The sequence below is a fragment of the Epinephelus lanceolatus genome, chromosome 20, assembly GCF_041903045.1.
Source record: "Epinephelus lanceolatus isolate andai-2023 chromosome 20, ASM4190304v1, whole genome shotgun sequence".
In the NCBI taxonomy this organism is placed as follows: Eukaryota; Metazoa; Chordata; class Actinopteri; order Perciformes; family Serranidae; genus Epinephelus; species Epinephelus lanceolatus.
The window spans coordinates 26,081,704-26,099,523 of NC_135753.1; the positions used below are offsets into that span (position 1 = coordinate 26,081,704).

Here is a 17,820-nt window from a genome sequence, read left to right on the forward strand (position 1 = left end):
GGTAACACAACTTAAGGTATGACATTAGTTTATAATCTAACTCCCTCTCGATCTCTACCTTTCAATGCCTTCATACGAGCTTCAAAGCCCATCATGCAGCATCATCTTATAATCACAGATCTGCGATCAGATTACCCCGCTCTCACAGCTAACCTTTAACATGAGAGGGACGAAAACCCGGCTAACCCTGAATCAGTGGTTGGGGCTAGGCTGGGCCCTGCCTGGCCCTCATAAAAGCTTCATAAGGCTTCATAGGGGCTTCCTTTGGCTTTGTTGGGGGATTCGTAGCGGGCTAAGGTGCTCCCGAGAGACATCCCAAAGCCTCCCAAGACACTCTCTCTCTCTTTCTGAAGTTTCATGGGCTTGCAACACTGCTTTTGGGTATAAGCCAAAAGGTGCAGGCGCACAGCCGCACACCGTCATGCACACAAATACACCACAAGAAGAAAAAAAAAATCGTATGCACACAATGGTGAACGCTCACAAAGACAAAGAGTAGCACACACACACATGGAGAATCTAAAAACTCACACACACATACACCCCAACACACTCCCCTCTTGCTCTCTCCTCTCCGCTTTATTTACAATCCTCTGGCAGCGGTACAAGGGCCCGGGGCTATAACACACGGCACCTAATGCTCAAACTGCCAGGTAATCTCATGTCTGACATCCCCCTTTGATAGAAACTGATCAATAGACTCTTGTAAAGGAGTCATTTTCTCTGATGTTTCTACCAACCACTTCTCTCTATCGCTATCTCTCTCCCCTTCTCTCTCTCTCCCATTTCCCCCCTTCTCTTTTATTAGCCATACATTTATAATTCATATTTCAGTGGGGCTGAGTTTGCTCTGAGACAAAGGGGGGCTTCTTTGTGTAATAAAGAACAATGGTGGTGAAATGATGGGGAGAAATGCCAGTGTTTGCTGCTGGTTCCGGTGAACAACAGTTTTGGGGATCGATAGAGTGTGAAATGGGATTATAGCTAGTAATAGAGGTGAATTGGAGGAGAGAGGCCTGTGCACGTGTGCGTCCAGGGATCCAGATTGGATAGCAGCACACACACACACACGCACATGCACGCATTGCGCACACACACATGCACGCAATAATGATTTCATCATCTTTAGGCAGATGCACATCAGCAGCGCAGAGGGGTGGTAATATCACATTTCTGTTTTTGTGGAAGTGTGGAAATATGGATATTGTGTTTTTGTTTATGCTGTTATTTCATTTGTTGTCACACAGCATCACATTTATTTCACATTAAGGCCAGCCTTACAACACGACTTACTTAAGATGTAAGATGACACTATCAGCCGTATTTGAATATCTCACACATGCATCCCTGTGTGAATTTCACAGGTAGGTGCGACGAAAAAACAAAAACAATTAACCTGCCTTTTATAGAGGATACCACACACCAGTCTCTGTGACTCTCTATTTGTTGTCTGACTAAATGTCTCAGAGTTTCAAAAATCATGCCATGCATTAATATATGTTCTGTGCACATGCTGGGTGTCTCTTAGCACCATGTGTCGTTCATTAAGTCCTTTTGTGATTTACTCTCTGGACTCACTATTTTGCAAGAAACAGAAAATCTATTGAACTGAGAATCATACCGAAAATTCATGCCGTCAAAGAGTGACAGTAAATTTGACACATACAGTCACATGCCAAGTTTAAGGACTTTTTTTTTCTCCCCCTCTCCTTTTTAATCACTCTCTTCTTTCCCGTCTCTCCTGCCACAGTCTGATTGAATCCAGCTGCCTTCGGCCGCTTCAATCTCATCCACATGACACTTCCCTAGTTCCCAACTCGTCCTCCTATCCTCTGTTTCTTTGCTCCTTTGACATTCCCTCTATCTGGCCACAGAGACCTTTAAATATAATATCCATCACATCCCAACTGTGTGCACGCCCAGTTAACTGTGGGATTCGTGTAACATGTTAGCCATCACGCAGCACCCAAACAACTTCACAAGTAAAAAATGCTCGTAAAAAATGTCAATTCCATAATAATTTAACCATCAGCAGTAAAAATTATACTCTGTAATTTTATAAACTGCCAGAAGACGACGGGTGTATGACTGGATGTGTATTATAACAGAATATAAAGTCATGAAATGAAGTAAATATGTGATTTCAATGGAAGTTTGCAGTTTTTTTCCATATTATTTTACTGTTTACCTCCTTGTGTTTGTCCATACTGTTCTAACAATGTGCATTCGAACCTGTTCATTTTCTCAATCCACTCCATCCTAGACCAGATCTACTGTTATCAAGCAACAAAAAGAATCATCTCCACTCAAGGCGATGTTTTCATAATACAGACAGAACCTCGACAAGGACTTCATGTTAATAAAAAAGGCCTTTTGTTCACAACAGTAATTTCTCAAGCTGACTCCTCACCCAGTCTATTCAGGCTACTGCTATATCCAGGTAAACAATGCCCCCTTTGTTATAATAATGCATCTTTATTCTTCTTAAGTCATTACAATAGGCTCTACGTCGCTGGATTGTATTTGCTGAAGGTAAAAGCTGAATAATATGTGGTTTTTGTGTGGAGCGTGGAGTTGAGGGAATGCGTTTTGATCACAGACAAAGGCCAAGCTACACAGCGTTGTCCTTCTGTCTCTATCTTGTTAATGAGCAGTGTTCGCCGAGTAAGCCAGCCACTGTCTGCCACAGAGAAAGACCTCAGATTCATCTCTCTGCGGACAATAGGTGAATGTGTGTGTGTGTGTCTGTGTGTGTGCGTGTGTGTGTATTTGTACCTCGGAGAGCGAGTGTGTGTGTGCTAATTAAAGCAGTGGGAGTTGGGAGAGATGGCTGTGTAGCGTGTGTATGTGAGGTGTTTGCCTGGCGTGACCATAGATGTGTACGTTAATTCTTAATGAGACATTTCTGTGCCCAGTGAGACCGAGCCGTCACCATTCCTGCACTGACACACTACTACAAAGGCCACCGTCGGGCACGTGCGCACACACACACACACACACACACACACACACACACACACACACACACACACAAGAACACACACATAAACCAGATCATTACCATACCACTAAAGCACTGTGCCATTGAATCAAACCTCTATCTACAGTGTGTGTATATGTGTGTGTGGCTAGCAACTGAATCACCACTGCTGACTAATTTTAGCTAACTGATGGAGCTAACAGCAGTGTGGCCGGTTCAAAACAAAAGGCAGCGCACAGTGTGGGTGCTTTTCATTATGCTAACGTGTCTCCTCGCTTCCCTCACTTGTGTCTCCTCGTCCCGTCTCAACTCCTTCCAGCGAGGATGTGAGACAGAGATGCAAAGAGGAGACGCAAGAATGGAGGAGCTAAAGCTGCCAAATGAGAAATCCTTGGTTCCAGTCTTAAGTGACATCAGTTATTGTGCCGCATGTGGAGGTGCTGCATTTATACTTCACACCAGGGCTGGGTGATGCGGCCTATCACAATATTTTTAGGCTACATCACAACACATGGTGTTTATCTTAGTCTTTTGAAACTTCTAAACTACTGTAGGCTACTAAAATGCTAATCTACTTAAAAGACTATTGTTACAATAAAGTAAAAAAAAATACTGTTATAATAGAGTTAAATAAAGGACAGTAATAATAATATTAAAATACTGTTACAATGACGTTAAATAAACTGCAATGAAAATGAAATTAAATTATAGCAGCTGCGCAGTAATGGGTCGGGGCCGGCCGTTTTTGAAGAGCAAGAAGAGGAACAATGGCTGACTGTGATCCAGTTAAGCTGTCTGTGCTGGGAAAACCCCTATGGATAAACAAACTTGTTAAAGCCCAATGGCTGAGCTAAACACATATATAGAGCAGTGGAGGAAGGGACAGGGAGGAGGAAGATAAAAAGGAAAGAAGAAGGGGAGGAAGACAATTAAAAAACCCACGAGGATCCATAAGTAGAACTTTCTGGGCTAAATATATCTTTGAAATCATGTGTTCATAACCCACACAGCACAACGTCCGAGGAGGCAAAAGCATGTTTTATCTGCACCACCCGGGACTTGAACTCACGGCCTTTGGGCACCAATGGCAAGCTGTTATCACGTTGAGCTACCTCACCAGTGTAGAACTTAGAAGTGACATCACACTAATGATACAAAGCACTGTTTTGAAAATCTATGTGATACTTTTGTGTAGGACAGTCTTAAGGCACTGTGTAGCAAGTTTGGTGTGAACTGAGCAACAAATGTGGCAGGAAATAGGTTTAATTAATTTTACAGTTTTTGATAATGGAGCGACGGACTTCATTATTTGCACTAGGTTGGATTTTACAAAAGCGTCTTCACATTTGAGCCTACAAGTCAGTGAAAATTGCAAAGCTGTAGGCCATGCAGGTGATTTGTTATGAATTTTCAAAGTTTTGAACTTTAAACAGTTGCTGTAGCGCCACCATCAGGACTACTGGACCCCAGTTCCTGTTGATGAATTTTAGCATGGGACTGTACCTATGTGCCAAGTTTGGTTTATTTCCATGCATGGGCAGTTAGATTTCCTCAGAAGGAGAAGGAGCAGGAGGAGAAGGAGAATATGGGCAAATACAAGAGGGACCAGCAACAGAGCTGGACGGCGCCTAATAAAGTACTGTCATAATGAAGTTTAAAAAAAGTAGTGTTAAAATAAAGTTAAGTACGATACAGTTATTAAAAAGGTGAATTAAGTACTGTTATAATAAAGTAATAAAGTACAATAAAAGTTATATAAAGTACTGTTACATTTTATACATCCCACGTGGAACAAGCCATGATACATTGAGTATAATAAATATAGCGCCCATGTATACATCACGCTACTTGATAACAGACTTCTGCGTACGATAAAGCTCCTCCAGTAGCCTCTTGTCTCCTTGTCTCCTTTAGGTGTATTTGAAGGATTGGAAAATCCTCCATGACAGCGGAGGGGGAATGATTTCCGGGTCACGAGAGGAGAAGGGAAGAGAAAGAGAAATCTGTTCTCGCCACCAGTCAAATGTGGGTTAATTAAAAATCAACAAACTTGAATGTATAGACACTGTTTACGTGTGTGTAGTTGACTTAAGTTATTTGTTGATGGCTAAATGGGCAGATGGATGGATGAAATGATGGATTTACTGACTGATTGCTACCTGTCACTTTGTGCCTGTTGCGTAGCTCCTCCAGCTCTTGGCTCAGCTGCCTGATGTGATTGCTCAGACTCTGCTTCTCCCTGACGGCACTCCTCATCTTCTCCTCCCCCTGCTGCAACTCTTCCTGAAGTCTCTGCACCTCTCCTCTGTGCGCATCCACCTCACCGCCTCTCCTCGCTGCCTCTCGTCTGGCCTCCTTCAGCTCCTCTTCTGACTGTCTGAGAAGTGCCACATGTACCTGTAGCCAAAGTAAACAGTGAATAAGTGACTGTGTTTATCGCGCGCGCAAACCTGTGGCCTTTGTGGCCCCTGTTCAGATCAAGTATCTTGCGAGATTGCCTCTAAGATGCACTTCACACTTGGGATAAAAGGGAGCCTAAAATGTGTATTGAGTGACAAGTTATGATTTGATTTGGCTTCCCCGCTTACATTTGCTTTTACCCAAGGAAAACCTTGACGGAAACCTAAAAGAAAAAATAAATAATAAATACATATTTGCCTCGGTCATACAGCAAAAGAAACAAAGGCGGTGGACATTTGGCGGCTCGCCGTAGACGCAAACTTTAAAATCTTGTCTTTGCTGTTTGACACAGGCAAATTAATTGTGTTAAAGGGTTCAGGGGGCCTACAGTAGTCGACTCTGCATATTGAAAACTTATAAGAAAGTCCTTCACAGCAGTTACGGGTGGATTTATGATCACACATCACATACTGCACTGTACAAGATGTAGCCACGTGTCCCTGAGTTTACACAGATATTAAGACTTGATCTCAGTGAGCGTGACATGTCTATCACTTGTATGTGCCAGGGGACGCACAAATTAATGTGTAAAATCAAATGTTCCCACTTGCACCTACGCATACAAGACCACACACACACACACACACACACACACACACACACACACATGAATGATGTGACTATGACTGCCAGCAATGTTGGCACTCTGCCAGGCTAGAGTCACCACTTTGAGTAATTTGAATATTTAGTGTCCCATTGAGCTCTTAATTGGAGTCAATTTCACCAGCCTTGGCACGTTTGGTGCTTTAATTAATGGCGAGGCAATTTGTATCTGCCAGGCAATCACGGGACAATCGCACGAGTGGTGGGTGTGTGCGGTTGCCAGTGGAGGTGGTTTGAGTACTCTTCTTTGGGATCTTGAATTGAATCTCCAGCTCTTAGCCTGAGGCGCATGCATCGGCAACAATTTAAGACAGTGGCTGAGGCGTCTTCAAATTCAAAAGGAGAGGGGGAAAAGGTCAAAATAATATGGCTGTCTTTAAATTAGAGGACAGGTCAGCAGATACGCATCACTTTAATACCTTTTGGGTGTCCGCCAGCTCGACTTCTAAGCGTGTAACTTCCTTTTTCAGATGCATCGCTTCCTGTTCCAGCTGGCTGCGATCGCTCATGTGTGTGTGACGGGACGCAACAAGACTTTGCCTCAGACCTGCTTTTTCCTGGGCTCTGGAGGACGGAGAGCAAAGAGTGACTGCTGTGTGAGGAATGCGTGGTGCTCCTGAACACAGTGACAGAACCAAAAAGAAGTCTGCAACAAAAAAAAAAAAAAATCAAACCAGATAACAGATAAGCTAAAGGAAACGAAATGATTTGACTAGATTATGTTAAATTATCCATGTGACATATAGTGTGCCACTGTGTGCCATTTGGCGAGTAGACTGTTAAGAGAATGAGAGAGAGGAGGGGGCGGAGGCAGATGGGAAGGGCACGAGAGGAGAGACAAGGACAGGAACCGGGATCAGCAGAGGAGAATGAGAGTTTTATAGACTCGGTTATTACTGTCTCTCCAGCTCTGACTTCATCTGAAGAATAGCCTTTTCACACTCCGCAAGGCGCTCAACCTGCTCGGTGCAGCGCTGAAACACACACATGCAGATACACACACACACACACACACACGAACAATGTGAGTGCTGGAATGTTGCTTTGTTTTTTTGTCAGTGTAAACCTGAAACTAACTTTAAGTCTAACTCTGAATACTGTTTATTTTTGAATACAGCGGGAATGTTGACAATAGTCAGCACTGAATGTCACCGTAAGTACAGGACATATTGTAATGGTTTAATGGGATGAAAATATGTACATCTATAATGTGTAGCCTTAGCGTGTAGGAGAGTACAATGTATGACCTTACCTTTTGTAGCTGCTGTCTATGTCTTAGCAGGCTGAGGTATTCCTCGTCAGAATAAGAATGACTCTTTTGATAGAGCTGTAGGTCGCACTCCAACATCAGTTTCTATGTGTACAGAAAGCAAGAATAGACGGTAATATTTCAACAAATATTCACATCAACATATTTAATTATGACTTATTTTTTGGCAGGCTTTAGTCAATCATACACCAAAAAATGTAACCACCAAAATGCACACAGGAAGTGATCCTACACAGAATCAAAGAAGACTCAAAAGGATGCATTCGTAATGAATTTGAAATTGCATTTTAACCCATTATATGCATTTTGGTTTCGTAATAAATGACGACACTGTTGTGCCAATGCAGAAACACATTGTTATGTATTAGAAACATTTGTGACTTGATTTGTTGCATCGCAGAGCACAGAGACACATCGGCCTTGACGTTCCGAGCACAGGTGACAAACTCCAACAAAGCTAACATAACAATAAAAGTTGAATCTAGCGTGAGAAGCTCCGATAGGCGTTTTTTTGGACAAGAGGAACTTTTACAAATTTCTGAGAAGCCCCTTTTTATTGCGTCTGCACCGGAAGAACTAGGAACAATCATATATCTTAGAATGGCTTTTCAGGTACTGCTTCAGCTCCTATGTCAGAGTGGGTACTCTCCGAGCCATTTTTAAAATCCTGTTAGCAATGTTAACAACAGACAACACACAAAAAGGACTTGTGATGAAAAAAATGGAAGAAAAATGGACAAATGGGCCGATAGCGAAGTCCAAGCTTTACGGAGCATACATGCGACACAGGAAATACAACGCAATTTTGATTTGTCCAAGAAAAATAGGCCTAGATCAGCTTATGTCACTTCAGGATTCCTATTCGGGGTGAAAATGCAAACAGAAAAAAGCCCTTAAAGCTATGCAGATTTCGGGGGAGTCCCCAGAACTGTTTGGTCTTAAAGCGCCTCATAGGTACCTAAAGGTCTAAGCAATGTCCTCTTACTTACAAAGGAGTACCTCCTTAGAATAAAAGACCTTGTAGCTCATTGTGTTTTCTAAATCTGTTGCTGAATGTATCACCCCCCTAAATCTTAGTCTATTAACTGCTGTCCTTTATATAGGCAAATTATGCGACTAATTCAAAAGAAGAAAGAAGAAATTGTACTTGTCTTAAAGAATTCATCTTTACGTTATAGTGAAATATTCCCTGGTCAGAATACAAATGCACCAGAGTAGAGATAGCATTAAGATACTTCCCTGTGTAAGTGACGCTTCTTTTTCCAGTTGTGCTGCAATATAAAATGCTATAACTTGCACAATGATTTTATATTAATTTTTTAAAAAAAATTAAAAAGTAATTCACTTTTTCTTTCAACTGAGATTTTCTTGTAAACAGGAAATGAAGACATTAGTGATTTTAGGGTTAGCCAAGCCCAACAGTGGCACGAGGTAGAGAATTAGCAGGACGTGAAGCTCCACAAGAACTCCTAACCTCTTGATAGGCGCCTCACAATCAAAGTCATTAGCCAGTGTAATAAAGGGCCTGAGATACAGCCATTCTTCAACAGCCTAACTCTTTTATAACCAACAGATTAAAGTTGATTGGATTAAAATGACATTCTGCCCGTCTGACCTTGGCGGCAGCAGTTAAGTTCATCCAAATTAAATTTCTCCGTAATAAAGATGATTCATTTGTTGCCTGACGTAGTAAATATAAAACAGAAAGAAAAAGGAGAAAAGATTAAGTGACACACGCCGGTGCACACATGCACAAACGCACACTTGTACACACATGCGTGCGATGACACGCGCACACAAAGGCCCATGCATGCCCTCACACAACACTGATGGAGCTGCCAAGCACCTGGGAGAGCTCACGCAAGAATTCAGACACCCATTTAACGTCACGCTGGTAATCCTGATCTTCTTGGTTGAGAACTCAGGTGAGGTCATGTGAAAGCTGCATCCTTAAAGAATACATACAACCACTGTCAAACTGAAACAGTATTTGTTTCTTATTCTGAAATGAAAGACTGCCCCCAGTGGTGACTAGTCCGGTTATGTTACCTGCGTATGTTTCCACTGATCATCTTCAAAGCAGCTTCATTGATTGTTACATAAAAATATTACAAGGATGGTGTATATTGCCACGGGTGGATTATGAGACAATGGGCCCCTGGGCACAGACATGCAAAGAGCCCTACCATCTCTTTAACATGGGAGCCAGACACAGATGTTGTGGTAGCTTGGCCTCTGTTTGCATTTCTTTGTAGTTGCTCCACATTTTCTTGTGGTTTTGTATCTGTTTGAGATCATTTGTGTTGATGTTTGTTCTTCTTTGTAGTCATTTAGTGTGTCATTGTGGTTGTTTTGTCCCTTTTTGTAGTTATTTTGTGTCTCTTCGCAGTTCCTTTCAACCTCTTTGTCCTCTTTTTGAGGTCATTTTGAGGTTCTTCCTGGTCAGTACATGTTCATTTCAGTGAAACTTTGCAGGTGAAGGCCAAGTGAAACTTTGGACCCCTGGGCCTGTGCCTCGTAGGCCTGTCCCGTAATCCATCCATGTGTATTTGTGTCTGAATTTGTGCCTGTGTCATTGTTGTGTCTACCTGTGCTACTGTAAGTTTGTCCTGACCTGCTGTTTGAGTGTGTCCACTTGCTCCTGCAGGGATCCAACCAGGCCTTTCATATGGTCCACTTTCTGCTGGCTCTCCCTCAGTAGATTCTGACTGGTTTGGAGCTCATCCATCAACTGGTCGAGAGCCTCCTGCGAGTTCTCCCACTGGCCAACCTTTTCCTGGTAGCGCTGCTCCATCTCAGCTAGGTCTTCCTTCACTGAATGTGTTGCTAACCGGGACTCTCTTAGCTGCCGATTAAACATAAGGTAATGGCAGATCACAGGATTGCAATGAAAACTGTACAATATGAATGTAGAATAGGTGTTGAGTTGATAAAATCTCCTTAGAGGTGCAGAGCAAGTAAACTGCAATAATGGTAATATGCTGTATTACTGGAAACTATGATCTACCTGCTGCTGTGAATACTGTAGCTCCTCTTCCAAAAGCTCCACCTGCCCTTGCACCCTATGCACCTTCTCTATTGCTGCTGTGTACTTTTGTCTAAATATGGCTACTGTTTCTTTCTGCTCCTGGGCTTGTAAACTGGCATCCTCCAGCTCCTCCTTGGCTACTTTCAGCTGCTGATGGAGAAGTTCCATCTCAACCTCCTGCTTCTTCAGCTTCCCGTCAAATGTCTCGACCTGAAAGCAAACGCGGTGAAATGGAAATGGTGATGAGAATAGACCTCGGCTCTTTGTTTAAGCGGAACAACTGTAGCCTGAAGGTTTGGTCGAGTGACCGAACCTCTGTTATATTTTAAAGGAGTGTAGGATTTTGACTCCCCTCATGTATAGGTGCTCTCGAGAACATCGACTGAACAGCTGCCAAGTGTGAAAGTGTGGAGAGCTGCTGATTTAATGTGTTGCAAGTTACTGACAAACAAAGCGGTAGAAAGACTCAACATATGCACGAATACAGAAGACCAAAGAAACTTAGAGGCATGCAGAAACTTTTACACTGACAAAAACCATCATCATCATAATGCTACACAATCAGGATACAGTGTACTTGACACTTGACGCTAGTTTGTCTGACACGGTGCAGTATAATGTGCTGCTCTACAGTAACCTCGCTCATAATGAAAGGGGAACCCAGGAAGTGAAACCAGGCTTAATCCCGGTGTTACACAAGGAATCCTACCGTAGCTCACCTTTCAAGGGGAGAGGTTGAGAAAGTTAAACCCGCTCTAACACTCATCTTGAGTTCATCCACGTTAATCCCGCTGTAATCTGGATCAGAACACGAGGGTTTACAACTAATGACAGCCAACTAGTTAGATTTCAGGGGTTCGCCACAGCTCGGTTTAACCAGGGATTAGCTGGGCCCATCTAGGACTAACACTGGGTGAAAAACTTGCTCGTGCAAAAGAGAGGAGAGGAGAGGAGAGGAGAGGAGAGGAGAGGAGGGCGCCATCAACACCCATTCTCTACTTTAGAGTCAAAAACTGAACAACCTGTGTAGGTGTATGCGTGCGTGTGTGTGGACTGTTTAAAACCATTGACTCAGCCCATGCACACTCGACTTTATTCGAGTGTGATGGTGAATGCTTTACCCAAGGTTACCCAAGGTAACAGTTTTAAAGTCCCATTGTGAAACACACACACACACACACACACACACACACACACACACGATATAAAGTAAGGTGTCACATGCCAACTTTACCTATTAAAGCTTCATGTGTTAACTTGTTCTGTCATAGTATTTCCTTCCCTTTCATGTGTCCACTACCCAACAGTCCAACCACTAATGGTGGATTTAGCATTTCATTCCGTCTCTGGATGAAAGGCCTTGTAACAAGGCTTAATGGGAACACCATGGCTTTCTTGTGACCATAATCAGGAGCTTGTGCTCCATGGAAACAAACGGCCCTCATTAAGTATGATAAAAAGAACATCGCTTTGACCCTCATTTGGCCTGCTGTTTGGGTATTCATTGCCGTCACATGACTTCCCAAGATGACCCTCAGCTGATAGTAACTTTATTCTCGTCGTCTTCTTTTTTAATCTCTGTGTCGATCTTCTCCCCTCTGTATTCATGTTTGGGTCTGATTGGACTGACAAACAAAGGGGTCATCTTGTCTTGTTTGGTAATTCAGATGATGTTTATGGGGATATATGTAAGTAAACTGCGAAATGAAGCTTGTCAGTTGCAAACGGGCCAGTTTGCTGTTCTTAGCAAAAGACTGACTTGATTGTCCACTGTCATTTAGATGACTCGCACTCAAACACGTAAGTGCATCTGATTTTTATTTTTATTTTGTTCACTGGATTAACACCAGAGATTGTTTTTCTGTAGGATCAAGGATCTGATTGACAGCTGAATGCACAATAGATTTGCCTTCTCTGCAGCTATGTGCTGCTGACTTAAACTGTCCTTGAGCTCTGTGACCTCCGACTCTCAGTCCTTCAGCCTGCTCCAGATTTGGCTGAGCTAAGAGCCATTCTGCTTCAACTGGCTGTGAAGCAGGACGCTCCTCAGTGAGTCTGTCTCACCGCTTCCAGGTCAGAGTTCAACTGATCTATAGATCCCCCTGTAGGGGCAGTGGAGACAAGCGAAGGTGAAGAGGAGAAGAGGGAATTCTTCCTTACCTGTTGCTGACCAATACGGAGCTGATCATGCAGCTGCTGCTGTTCTTTCTCCTTCTGGTCTTTAAGGCGCTCGATATCTCTGACCTTCTCGCTAAACTGACGGGCCTCTTCCTGGTGTCCTCTAACTGCGTGTTTCAAGTGTCTCACCTCACCCTCCAGTGCTGCCACCTGAGCAAGAGGAAAGAGAGGGAAAGGGATAACTTAATGCAGGCATACAAAGAACACACAGACAGACAGAAAAGACAGCGAGGGGGCGGCAGTAGCCTAAAAGTGAGGGAATCGGGCTTGAGTCAGAGAGTTTCCCAGTTTAGTCTCAGGACCAGTTGGGAAAATGTGGGCACGGCAGACATGAATGAGTAACGATTCCCCTTTCCTTAGCTCCAACTTTCGAGGAGCCTTTGAGCAAGGTGCTATGCCTCCCACTGCTCTAATGGAGCTGCTCAGTAGCCAACTGTAGAAGACTGCTGCTGGTTTGGGCACTTCCCTTGAGTGGATGTGTGCAACTCTGTGGGTGTAAAACAGGTCATTGTTGGAGGAAAAAAAAAAACACAGGGGTGCTCACTCAACCTAGCCTCAGCATATGAAAGGAAAAACCAAAAAAGACAGGTTTAAAACCCTTGTAGTACTACCTAGCACTGGATATAAGCCCTGAGACAAATTTAAAATCCAAAAAATGGAATAAAATCTTGAACCTTTTTCTCATGTAACACAGCTGGAAGATGCAAAATTAGGGATATTAAAAGAGACAGGTATGATCTTTTATAAACTATACAAAATTAGAACATGAAAATATGCACAAAAAAACTGAAACCAAACAATAACAAAACACAGAGAACTCATAATAAGGACATGAATGAATATAAATGATAGGCAAAGCTCAAATCAACATACAGACACAAACAATGCACCACACCTGCTCCTGTGTCCTTTGATGCTTCTGTTCAGCTGTCTTCATCTCAGATCTTAACTGCAGAATCAACTGATCTCTGCTCCGAACCTGAACACACAGATAATACACTTCAAAGTAAGCACCAATAAATTGTGTATGCTGGCATTTTAGCCTTTATTATGTTCCTTTAGTTAAATATTTGGTTGACAACATTTTGCTCTGACCTACGTATGTATGTGCACACACAAACACATGAACAAAAAGACATAGAGATGGACCTCCAGGTGTGAGGTGTGGAGTTTCTCATGGCTCAGAGCCAAGTCAGCCTCCAGTCTCTCTTTGGTCTGGTTGAGGTGGACAAGCTCTCTGCTCCCGTCCTCCATCTTGGCTCTCAGCTCATCCCTCTCCCCGCGCAGTTTCTCCGTAGCCTCTTCTCGTCGGAGCAACTGGGAAACATGCAATAAAATTGAGCCGCTCAATCACGAAGTACTTCCCAACACCCACATTGGGACGATGAAAAAAAATATTCAACTTTAAATAACACCCGTGCATGCGAAGGTAATAAAATATCAATTAGAGGATCACTAAACCCACTCAGCATTATCTAATGTGCAACACACAAAGGCTTAATTAAGCTGATTCTAAAAATGTTCAGCATTTCTTTGACAGCGGAATCAACAATTAAATGTTCCTTCTAACACAGTTAACATTAATATGAATCATGAGCAAAATACTTTTCAATCATCATTTGGGTGAATAATGAAGATGTTGTTTTAACCTCTTTCTGACATTCAGAGTGCTGCTTTTTAGTCTCTGCGAGCTCCTTCACCAGTGTGCACATCTTAATCTCCCTCTTCTGAACCTGGAAAACAAAAGCACATTTTTCAGGATTCAAGGATGTTGGATGATGCTTTTTTTAATTGCAGAGTGGATGCTCTTTTTGATCAAGCTTTGACGATTTAACATGATGTTAAGGATCACATCTCCTTGAATCACTGCCAACACAAACTGTATCTCAGGAAGCAGGGGAACTTAGGTCACTGTTTACAAAACTTGAGATAAAATATTCCAGTCTTGTTTTCATACTTGTGTTTAAAGCCACGGCGGTGGTGGGTGGATGACGTTTGTTTATGCTTCTCTTGAGTATACAGTATGTCTGACAATTGCTTGTGTTTGTCTGTTTCCTTGGTGACCTTCCCTAATTACCCTCTTCAGTTCTACGCCAAATGCGTGTGTGTGCGCACGTCTGCACGTGCTTGCATGTGGGTGTGATACCTCACAAGTTTGCTGGGAAAATGTTTTGGATTTTTTTTCTTATCTCTTCTGTCTGTGTTCACTGAGTCTGTGCTTTCTCACAGTTTTGCTCTGTTTGAGGTCAGTCAGAATGGCCAGGTATCTGCCACTATGTGCTGTCTATTTTGAGTTGAACAGGTTTCTGATATATTTTGGGATATTTTTGTGAGCACTTATCTGACAATTTTTTTTCTTAAGATGCTGAGACGTTCCTTTAAGCTTCGACAGGTTGAAGAGAGGAAATCCCTTGACTCAGGGCACTGAACTGTTGTAACATACAGGATATATACTGAATAAATGAGGATAAGACCGACTCCACAACCTAAAAACAGAAGTTTAAATCTAATTTTCACTGTACATTTATCACTTGTATAAACATGTGATGGAGACATAGCTGTGTCTCAAAATGACTAGCAAATGAGTGTGTTCATACTAAGAAGTAAGGCAAAATGCAGTGCACTATAAGTACCCAGATGGTGCACTCATAATGATCAAAAAGCTGAGTGTGAAATGTTGAACACTTCTGACCGTCCATGGTTGCCATGTTGCCCATGTAGCAGAAAGGGCAGGACCACAAACAAATTTCAGACTTGTAAAATTTTGACTAACTCGCATGGTGAACACTGAAGCATTGTACAAACATGCATGTGTACGAATATACTGTCATCGGAAATGATCCGTCAGTTTGTTTATTGGGGTCATTCTATATAATTTGTTACGGCAGACAATAACATGAATGCTGACATCTGCTCACTAGCTAGCTACTAGTTACATCGGGCATTAACGTTTCATGTGTTGTTGCGAAATATATATAATTGTTTGGCATAAATTACATTTGGTGTTTATTCATATTAAATTGTCATCTTCACTGTAGAAGATTTTAGTAGATCTGTCAGGTATACTTGACAGGTTGTAAATATACTTAATATGGTACTGCAAACAACAACATGGATGCTAATGTTAGCTTGCTAGCTAGCTACTAGTTATATCGGACATTGATGTTACATGCATTGTGGCGGAAATTCTAAGGACGATGGCATGAATTTTCGGTGTTTGGCGCATGTTAAATTGTTGTCTTCACTGTAGAAGATTTTAGCAAATGTGTGGTGAGGTATTTGACAAGTTGTAAATATACGTAATTTGGTACAACAAACGATAACATGAATGCTAACATTTGCTTGCCAGCTAGCTACTGGTTATAATCGGGCACTGGCGTTACATCTGTTGAGGCGGAAGTTATTAACTGATTGGCATAAATTACGTTTGGTGTTTATTCATATCAAATTGTCATCTTCACTGTAGAAAATTTTTGTAGATTTGTGGTCAGGTGCTTGACAAGTTGTAACGATTCGTAAAATTCAATAGATCAGCTGGTCATAGAGTAAGCCAGTATCAGCCACGGACATTCATATAAATAGAGACGTGCCATGAGAGCACATTCATTTTTAGACACAATAAATAAATAAATAAATACAGAAGATGCTAAGTGAGCAAACAAGCAGATACAGCAAGCATATGTTTTGGTGAGTGACAATTGTTCATCAAATGTTGGGCTGCATTTCACCGCACAGAAGACGAAAAGCTGACAGATCTTGGGATGGTCATTTCCATTAAGTGCACAATGTCTGCGTTTGATTTGAGACAAAACTACCATGTAAAAATTTGCAAACTATGCACGGTGTAGCACATGTACTAACAGAAGTACCCAATTTCAGACACAGCAATAGTCTTTGGATTTATATATACACACAGTCCTTCATGCTTGCTCTCTCTTCCTCCATCCCTCCCCACCTCCTGTCCTTCCTGCATGATCCAGGGATTGTTTTGACCAGAGTTGAGGGCTCGTTTGTAACTGTCCTGGGGGATTGATGGAGTTAACTTGGCTCTTTGACCTCTCACCTCTGGCTGTCAGCGGCCAGCCTCGCTAGACACACTAAACCTGAGCTATGGCGAAGGGGCGGGGGGGGGGACTGTATGCACACTGCTATGCACGTAGCAGCTACATCATGCTCATGTAAACACACAAAGACTTTTTTAAATAGGTAATGCCCTGGACGTTTTGCATTCAGCGGACATCAGGTTAAATAGAACAAAAAAGATTGCGAGCATTAATTTAATGTTCCATATACAAGTCATTCCACTTAACCACAGCAAACACAACACTTACTTCCTGCCAATTTTTACATCTTAGCTTGATTTATCTTTGTATGTGTGTGTGTGTGTATGTGTGTATGTGTGTGTGTGCACGTGAATTCCCAATGTGAGCGTGTGATAGGCAAAATGAATGTTGATAAACACCGGAGGATGTCGTGTCAAAACAGACAACTTGTCAACACGACACGCTAACTAGGTCAATCACAAAGTTTAAGGAGAAACTTTGGAGTGGAGCTTTGGTTTATGCATATCTCTACGTGGATGTCTATGCGTGTGTGTGATAAGCTTCTGAACGAATCTGCGGGAGGGGACCTCCAATATCGAAGGTATTTTTAAATCAATGAGCTCTTAAGTGTATCTCAGTCTCAATGTGTTCACACACTCGCACGCACACAACACTCAGCGCAGATAGAATCCCTACTGACAGGCAATGACAAGATAAAGAGAGGGAGAAATAAGGGGGGAGAGGACGACAGGAGGGGGAGAAATAATATTTGAACAGTTGGGGGTGGGGGTGTGGTGACGGGGGGATGAAAGGGAGAAGTGGCAAGGCAAGAAAAGAAATGAGCAATAAGAGAGATCAAGAGAGAACGCAGGGAGAGAGAAAAATCAGTCAGCTATTCTGATGGTTGTAAAGCATTGTGAGCAGGACCAATGTTTGTCCAAATCCAACCTTGAAGGCTTGAACAACCTTCCACAATACTGCTTACCTTCCACTGTTCCGCTCTCTCTGTCTCCTTTCAGTCTTGTTTGCTCTTCCTCCCCATCAGCCCCCCCTTAGTCCATTTCAAATAATATGCAATTTCTTATATTCAATGTGCTTTACAGAAGAACTATGAGTGTATACTTTTTCAAACTGGAATCCCAGTGGGGGAGCTGGAGACACACTGTGCCGGAGTGTTAACAATAAACAAAATGATTGGACATCACACATTGAACTAACGTTCGCAGATCTTGTTTCCGTGCAGCATCTGCAAGCGCAT

The 17,820-nt window shown here is 42.4% G+C and overlaps 2 protein-coding genes across 2 annotated transcripts in view; both read right to left on the reverse strand.

Moving 5' to 3' along the window:
- LOC117264968 (uncharacterized) overlaps nt 1-7,013 on the reverse strand; it is a 41,429-nt gene extending 34,416 nt beyond the window's left edge. The window contains exons 1-3 of the mRNA XM_033639305.2: nt 6,941-7,013; nt 6,463-6,607; nt 5,140-5,377 (exon numbers count right to left, since the gene is read on the reverse strand). Coding sequence (XP_033495196.2) covers nt 5,140-5,377; nt 6,463-6,607; nt 6,941-6,963 — 406 coding nt within the window. The 5' untranslated portion in view covers nt 6,964-7,013. The remainder of the gene's footprint in view (nt 1-5,139; nt 5,378-6,462; nt 6,608-6,940) is intronic.
- A 165-nt stretch (nt 7,014-7,178) lies between these two features.
- Nucleotides 7,179-17,820, reverse strand: part of LOC117265081 (uncharacterized) — a 76,448-nt gene continuing 65,806 nt past the window's right edge. The window contains exons 11-18 of the mRNA XM_078162604.1: nt 14,169-14,252; nt 13,669-13,836; nt 13,415-13,498; nt 12,502-12,669; nt 10,321-10,551; nt 9,928-10,158; nt 7,296-7,397; nt 7,179-7,184 (exon numbers count right to left, since the gene is read on the reverse strand). Coding sequence (XP_078018730.1) covers nt 7,179-7,184; nt 7,296-7,397; nt 9,928-10,158; nt 10,321-10,551; nt 12,502-12,669; nt 13,415-13,498; nt 13,669-13,836; nt 14,169-14,252 — 1,074 coding nt within the window. The remainder of the gene's footprint in view (nt 7,185-7,295; nt 7,398-9,927; nt 10,159-10,320; nt 10,552-12,501; nt 12,670-13,414; nt 13,499-13,668; nt 13,837-14,168; nt 14,253-17,820) is intronic.